This window comes from Poromitra crassiceps, assembly GCF_964638095.1.
Source record: "Poromitra crassiceps genome assembly, chromosome: 5".
In the NCBI taxonomy this organism is placed as follows: Eukaryota; Metazoa; Chordata; class Actinopteri; order Beryciformes; family Melamphaidae; genus Poromitra; species Poromitra crassiceps.
In genome coordinates, this window is record NC_139642.1 from 33,689,906 (window position 1) to 33,698,585 (window position 8,680).

The 8,680-nt window shown below is 44.0% G+C and overlaps 1 protein-coding gene across 1 annotated transcript in view; it reads right to left on the reverse strand.

Moving 5' to 3' along the window:
- Positions 1-230: 230 nt before the first annotated feature.
- The window catches only part of igsf5b (immunoglobulin superfamily, member 5b), a gene marked incomplete at its 3' end in the record, with an annotated part of 21,272 nt that continues 12,822 nt past the window's right edge, over positions 231-8,680 (reverse strand). Inside the window, exons 5-9 of the mRNA XM_083636627.1 lie at positions 7,680-7,817; positions 4,068-4,092; positions 2,727-2,818; positions 1,879-1,943; positions 231-341 (exon numbers count right to left, since the gene is read on the reverse strand). Of these exons, the coding sequence (XP_083492753.1) occupies positions 231-341; positions 1,879-1,943; positions 2,727-2,818; positions 4,068-4,092; positions 7,680-7,817 (431 nt within the window). The remainder of the gene's footprint in view (positions 342-1,878; positions 1,944-2,726; positions 2,819-4,067; positions 4,093-7,679; positions 7,818-8,680) is intronic.

Genomic DNA, 8,680 nt, shown 5'->3' on the forward strand with positions numbered 1-8,680 from the left:
TATATATATATATATATATATATATATATAGCTAAATACATGTGCAGTATTCACTTAGCTCACATATATTTCTAGCTTTACAAATAACAAAAATGTGAAACATCATACCCTTCAAACAGATTAAGCATCAGTGAGTGGAAGTCCAGCAGTACATACTACAGGCTACATCACAACAGCATTCAGTAAACACTTCTCTTGCATCAGATAGCATAACGATCATATTCTGCCTGTCAAACTGTGGTAACTCTCCTGACACTCTTGGAGCACTCCTCTCCTAAGTCGACCTGGGCTTGACTCTGACTGTGTAGAGACAGGTTACTGGAGGACACCACATCAGGGACCTGGGGGCACATGAGCAAATGTGGTTTATAGTGGTGATAGACCAGACGATTGATTACTTATTTATTCATTTCTTTAGTTGTTTATTTTGATCAGCATGGATGGACAACACTAATAAGCAACAAATTGAGACTCTGGCAACAATGTGTTCCTTCTGTAAGCAAGTGGACAATATAGCTAAAGGCAATAATTCTGTGACAGCTCCTTGGATGCTGTTGCCATAGTTGCCACATGTACGACTGCCTAGACATATCCGTGGAGAACCGGAACATGATAACTGCCTTAAAGGCCTCAAAAGTCATCGTCTTCCAAACCCTCTAGAAATGTCATCATCGGACATCTTATAAACCAAGCCTAAAACATGAGCCCATTATTTCAAAGACTCTGAGGCAGAGATGAACTTGTGACCTCAACACCAAGCCACTCCACATAAGAGGTAATTGGAAAGAGAGGACACGTAAAGCAGTCCAGGAGGTTGCAGTTGTCATATCCTTCCCCTCATTCATTATTAGTCCCTGGGACACAGCACTAGATATCCATATGTGCACTGGAATCAATATAGTAATCAATTAGTCAATTATGGGTCAGGCTTAGCAGACCCTCTGAGGCACAATTACCTCAGCAACAATGACATGACAGGAATCGGCATCCTGTTGGGTTCCTGATGTTATAAACACGGTAAACGTGTAGTGTGGTGCATCAGATGCCAAATAACTTGTCTCAGTACAATGCAGGTAGTAAACCCCATTTGTTTAGATTATATAATATCAATAAAGTACATCTGTTGGAACTACTTGGAACAGTCCCTACTGCTACAAAAGAACTAGTAACATTTTGTGTTATTGTGCGTGATAACTTTGGATTTGGATTTATCCAATGTGACCAGGGCTGGACTGCAATGTAATTCTACCGGTGCAATGGCCGGTGGGCCGCTCGCTAGTGGGCCGGTCAGGTTGGTGAAAAAGTATGTATTATGTATTTGGAAAAAAAAAAAAAAAAAAAAATTGGGGGGGGGGGGGGGGGGGGGACTGAAATGTACCCAGGCCCGGGCCCGTGTGGCCCGGGCGGTTCCGCGACCCATGATTACACCTAAAACCCCTAGACCGGGTCATAACATGTGGCTTTATAAGTAAATCCCCAACCCATGTGAGTGCGAGCGAAGCGAGCGCGAGCTCGAAAAATTGGGCCGATTCTAAATTGTGGGCCTGTCTGACACATGGCAGGTAGCTTTTTTGGTCCCAGTCCAGCCCTGAATGTGACTAAACAAAACATGTTAATCTTTGGCTGTGCTTTATGCCATAATGGATTGTCTGATATGGAGCAGTCTAATGGAAGGCTAGGAAAGGTGGGACAGTATCCCATCATGCACAGTTCCCACCTGTTCTCATCAACATGGGAGAGGAGGTGACAGGAGTTCCAGCCACACAATGAGGAGCAGCATGACTGATGGACTGCATTATTCAGCTCCAGTTGATCTCTCTCTCTCTCTCTCTCTCTCTCTCTCTCCTTCTGTGTCCGTCTCCCACCTTTCTCTCTTACCTTGTGGATGCTGACAGAGTCCATCTGGCTGTGGGTTTCCTTGATGAGGTCACTGTGACCAGCATCTGCAGAGTGAGAAGCAGCAATTTAGCTTGCCCCGACCTCACATTCCCTCTGACCAGCGTCAGGCCGTTTGGTGATCAACAAACCTATCGAACCACATTATATATTATTATACCTTTGGTACAGGATCTTAACAGGATCATGCAACAGAGGGTCTGAATCACAAGTCAAATTTCCGGGTTTCCGCCGAGACGAAGTGTGCGGCGAAATCTGATTGGCTGGGCTGTTACGGACGTCCGGCATGCCATCCATGGTTGGTCAATTCATATGTCTGTCACGCCTCCTTTCTTTTTGTCTCGGGGGTGGGCGTTAACCACTTTTCAGGAGTTGTGTTCCAGATGTTGATGTATCGTATCTACGGCTGGTTACTGCAAGACTACATACCCTTAATCCAGCTTCCCACCCGCAGACACGGCCAATTATGCCTGTATGGACACCCGACCAAGCCGCAGGTAGCATGGGGACCCGAACCCGAGACCCTCGTTGCACTAGCACTACACACCACTTTTATGAGTTTCTGAGTTTCTTTTATGAGTTTCTAACATTTTACTCAACTAAGAACTATGCCATATATATATATATATATATATATATATATATATATATATATATATATATATATATATGTGTGTATATATATATATATATATATATATATATATATATATATATATATATATATATATATATATATACAGTATATATATATACTGTATGTGTGTTTTAGCTGAGGTTCACAATTCTTTTGGTACTGTATATACTGTACACAAGTATCACTCACTCACCTACGACGAGGCCCTCAACAGAGTATCCCAGGTTGACCTTCCCCCCCATCGCCTCAGCAACCGAGCTTCGCCCGCTCACTGATTGGTCGAACCTGCAAAAGCCCAAAGGAACAGTCCAATGGAAAAGATAACCTTTACCTGAGACAGTGCACAGCCACCTTGTCAGAGGCAATGATGTTGTGAGCAGTCAATGGTCTTTTCTCACACAAGCTGCAGTAGCCTATATCAGGAGATTTTGCATTGTTTTCATCAGAAAGTGCCTCGCCACACATCATCATTTCACAGCATTTTATTAGACCCAAGCTACTCAGCTTTCACTTCTCTTTGCTCAATGAAATAGCTATAAAATGTATTTCAACTCCATTAAAATGCTGACAAAATTTATGCATAATATATCTACTTCTTAAATGAGTTAACAACAATTCAAATCTTAATCAAGTCGTTGCAAAATGTAATGACTATTTAATGCATTTGTTTCAAATTCATGTCTTCAATTTTCTTTTATAATGAGAAACAATAAAAGCCCAGTCATTCTCAGGAATAAGTTGTATGAATTAACTGAGATTTATGCTGAGTCTTCATAATGTGAAGGGTAACTTTGTATAGTGTCAGTGTACTGCATTCAACCAGTCGGTCCGTGCATGTTTTTTTGCAAACGGACAATTTAAATATACATTTACAAATACTGTTTATTACTCATTGATTATTGCTTATCATTGAAATTTTAAACAGCGTTTTATTTATGGTCATGTCTACCCACACTCAAGTATAGAATATGAGTTTATGATTTTTTTGTAATTAGGAAAAATGTAAAAGTGAAGTGTAAAAATGTTGGGCACCCCTGGTCTAAGCCTTTGTTCACACCAGGCGCTTAACAGAAGCAGTGCTGAAGCGGTGCTTAACAGAAGCTGAGTGTCACGCTAAACCGGTCACACAAGAAGCACTGCCCCCGCCCACAACTTCCATTTACTTCATGCCTGGCAGCTTCACGCTTCACACTTGGAAAATGGAACAGAATCCTGAACGATCGCTTCAGTGTGGCTTCAGTGTGGCTTCAGCGTGGCTTCAGTGTGGCTTCAGTGTGGGTTGAGCGGGGCACACGTGTGGTTGGTGTGAACGGTCTTGCCTGTTAACAAGGACGCCGAAATTAAACTGCGTGGCTTCAGCGTGGCTTCAGCGTGGCTTAAGATTGGCTTCGGCGTATGGTGTGAACGAGGTCGAAGTGAGAGACGATCTTGAAAGTTATTTTATTAGTTTAAATAATTAAGAAAATCCATCCAAAAATTTTAAAAGGGTCTTATAAAGCAAGAGGTAAGTAGAACATAATCTTTCAAATCTTACCTTATTACCTCAATTTGGCTTGATTCTGAAAGGCAGAAATGGAGACATGAGTTGCTACAGTAGTTGTATCCTCTCTGAAATGACCACAATATCATTGTGCTTGCTCACGGCATCTGCAGCAATATGAAAGCTATAAATGTGTTTATTAGTTTTGGGTCCTGCACTAATACCATAGCCTTGAGTCAGTTTTGAATTTTACAGTAGAAGTTGGAGTTGATTGCTAAGCATGGCTGTCTTTGCCAAAGTCTTTTAGGGTGACTATATTTGATTGCTACTATTTTCCCAATAATTGCAGAGCATACATTGCTCTCCACAGAGGTGGATTGCCCAAAGAATAGCTTAGTGACTTGGAGGCAAGCCATATTCTCTAAAATGTAAAACATCCTTATGATGTTGATGTGACTTCCTCAGGGATGTTACAGTAAAGTTATGGAAAAGCAGGGCTGGATCAAGGACGATAGTGAGGGAGGTATCAGACATTATAGGTAGAGAATCAGCTGCAGCAGGAGGTCACACCTGCTTTATGATAATCCCTCAACTCCAAGCCGTGGCCATGATTCGCAATGGTCCAGAACCAGTCACAAGGATTACACTGAGTTCTCAATGTGTGACTCTGGGCTACTTTTTGTTATCACACACAAACAGGCATCCTTCCACCTGCTTGCGCTAGAACAACGATCCCACTCCCGAAACGTCTCTACAAAGCTGCATTCCTTTCACCAGTCACTGCTAACACACCAAGGTATCAATTCCATGGCCTAGAGAGGTGACAAGTTAGTAGTTAGACCACCTCACAAATACTCTGATAATGAGTTGGGCTATGGGCCCCAATAAAACTGCAGTAAAACTGTCTCACTGCGGCGCTATACCTCACGGTGCAGCTATACCTCTTATTAATGGATGCATTTCTTCCGCCATACAAGAACTGGAGGGCTGGGAATGAGAGAGGGAGACAACAAGTCTGTAGGTCCAGCAAGATAAGCTGCACGTGATAGCTCCCACTGTGACCACTGTCTTTCAGTGCAGGTATCTAGTCAGACATGTCGTAGCATCCAGCAGGAACCAGGTGTGAACCAGGGCTGCATGCTCCCCAAGCAACGAATCAGCGTGACGTCACAACAATAAACTAGAGGTACTCGGTAGAGTGCATACCTCCGCCACGGCATGTTACCCCCATTGCCATGCCTCCTTTTGGCCAGTGGGCGTGGAAAGTGAATCAATTCATCCTTGGCCCATGACCAGCCTTTCTACAAAATTTTGGGGGTGTTACCTGTTAGGTGCCTTTTTGTGATTGAACAAGCCCATTACCATGGCCCCTTTTGGCCCGTGGGTGTGGAAAGTTAATTACTTCTAAGTTGGCCCATGAGCTACTTATCTACAAAGTTTTGTGGTGTTACATGAATCTAACTGGTTTCTAACTGGAGTACGTTTCCATATTGTCATATCGTACAGTAATGTGGGAATAGGAATAACGCACATCAGATCATAAATCAGACCTCCTGTGTCATCAGGCCATTATGGCGGTGCCATGCGGTACAGTTATGCCGCATTCATGGCAACTCGGCCCGCCGGAGGTTTCAACACGGAACCTCCGGCCCGGACAGATTTGCGTTCACGCTGCACCTCCCGCTCAGGGGGAAACCCAAACTGTTCCTATAGCAACCCGCGTTAGCATGGTAGCTACCTACTAGCGAACAATGCTAACCGAACATGCTGAATTTCACACAGAGCGAAACACAGATGATACAAACACATATGAAACGTTAACATTACATAATTAAGACCTCAAATTGTGTGTTAAAACGTCAACAAACGTTTTTATAATAATTCTGTGATTATCATTAACGATGCAAGTTGCTATTTTGATGTGGCTGTGACGTCAACTCGGAGAAACCGGAGCTCTGAATGATACCCGAATTTCCGAGCTGTAATTCCGGCGGTCCGAGTTGTCTTGAACGGGGTATTAGCCTACTGTATGCAGGAGTAGTAAGAGTTCAAAGAGGGCACCTGGTGAACTGCTGTAAACAAACGGCAGTTGCAACCGGAAGTATAGAGAGCCAAAGTCGGCATCACTTCCTGCTTCAGCACACGCACCACCATTGAAAAAAATATGAATGGTAGTGAACGGCCGAGAGACAATAATTTTTTGATCCCGCTTCAACTTTGCTTTGCAAGAAAGCCGCAATTTATCCTAAAACTGAAATGTAACGTTTAGTTTTGTATGAAACCACTCAATCAAATACATCTCTCGTCTCGCACAATATACGCCACACCAACACCAACATGGCCTGGCGGGAGAAACGTCACTTATGCGGTTGTGTGTAGTCTTTCTGATTTATAGCTGATAGTGCAACAGTTTTACGACAAACTGCGACTTTCTTGACTTGCAAAGTTATCTTTTAAATGAAATATATGTGTACTTCATGGCACAATTCAATCGTGATTTAAAAAAAAGTCTCTCGCATTCACATTTTTTTCAGACCCTGCTGCGTGTAGGCCCTTTGGATCTCTATAGCCAATCCATTTGTTGACAAGCATCCTGATTCGTCCTAAACCACTGCACTATAAAGCACTATAGACTATGGCAAGTAGGTAGAGGGCCCTTCCAGGGTCACTAGATGCCCAGTGTGTCACACTCTTAGTGTTTGTTCACACCATACGCACGAAGCAAAGCTCTAGCCAAGCTGAAGCTGAGCTCATGCTAAACCGGTCACACCAGAAACACTCTCTTTTCCTCAGTGCCTGGCTCGGAGCTGCTCCTCCGGCCCCTTCCCCCCTCACAACTTGCATTGACTTCATGCCTGGCATGCCGGCTGCTGAGCACTGCATGCTTGGAAAATACCGTATTTTTAGCGTGGCTTTAGCGTGGCTTCAGTGTGGCATGGCGTGTGGCTGGTGTGAACGGACTTGCCTGTTAAGAAGGACGCCGAAATGAAACTGCGTGGCTTCAGCATGGCTTCAGCGTGGGATTGACGTATGGTGTGAACGTGCACTCTATGGCATCCTCCAGCCCAAGTCTCCTGTGGTGAGTGGGGAGGTGACACACCTCTCTGATGGATTACCAGACCCTCCCCCTTCTGACACCGATAGGACAGGAACCTCAAAGTCCCTTTACATATCCTGGGAAGATTTTGTGAGCATGCATCCTATTTTGCCTGCATCACATTCATTCAGTTATATATTATTATTCCCAGTACAACCATAGTCTTCAACTGTTTGCGGCTGGCTATGTGCCTTGCTCAAGGGCACTTCAACAGTAATTGTCGAGGCAAAGCGTTACTCCTGCACCTCACCGCCCAGATTTTGCCAGCAGCTCCAATGCGAATGTGAACTGCCAACCTTGCAGTCACAGATCCGCTTCTCCAACCTTTATGCATCCGCAGTGTACTCCTGAGAAGTGAAGGCTTTCTGCTGACAACCAATGTTCTGCCTTTGTCGGAGAAAAATATCTTGCGTGCCCTTGGTGGAGGCCAGCATGAGGCAGTGCCTTGTCACTGCATGCAACCGCCTATCTTCTTCATTATACTTTAATCACTGTTCCTGTACAGGCATGGGGTGGGGAGAGGCAGTCGTATTCACTTAGTGGTAGAGAAAGAAAGGAAAGGTGCCTACTTGCTGCAGCTTGTCTCCTCCATCTGTAGCAGAGGGCAATGCAGATGCCGAGCAGAAGGAGCAGGAGAAGAGCAGAAAGCGTGACCGTTAGCGCCACCAGGACGGAGCAGTCATCTCTCGCCTGCACCACCTCTGCAACTGAAGAGAAAAGGTCACATCCATGAAGCGGTCTTGTTATTTTGCAATTCAATCACAGATTTGCAGACATGCAGAAATCCATTATTAATCTTCTGTTTGAATGTGCAGCAGGAGGCATGGAAACCAAATGGAGAGAAAGGGTATTTGCTGTGGGTGGTTGTTTTGAATGGATTTCAAGATTATGCTAAAATCACAAATACAGTCCGAGGATACTGACACAGTGTCTTTATTTCAAAGCAGCGGGCCAAGGAGAGGTTTGCAACCTCAGCTCTACTTTGGTGTTTGTGATGCAACCTCAGTGTTGATCCTGCACTGCCTTTCTCTAACACATAATGCTCATTGGTGATTCACAGGCTTCCTAAAAGGCAAAGGGAGAGCAGAAGAGAGAAACACAAAAATAGAGAAAAAGAGGGAGAAATGCATGAATGTAGAAACTCAAGAGACAAACAATGACACTGAGAAGTTTGAATCTGCAACTGTACACAGTTGATGGACAAGACTCTTATAGGCTACATTTGTGCAATGTAGTATACGGTATGTGCTTTACGCAGTGTTGGGCAAGTTACTTTCAAAATGTAGTCAGTAACTCTTTACTTATTACACTACTTTTGCGCAGTGGTGGAAATGGCCGGGTTTTACTCTGGGAACCCTACTTATGCAGGATGGGGGTCCCCAGATGCTTTGGACTGGTTGTGTATGTATAACACAATCAGGGATGTATTACAGAACAACCTACATGCCAACCCTTTATTTTTGACCAAATGTTCCATACGTTTATGGACAATTAGAGGGTTATTGTGCTTTTGGCTTTAATTGAGTGTACCTGCGGCGCTGCGCTGTAAATCCTGTGTTAATGAGACAGG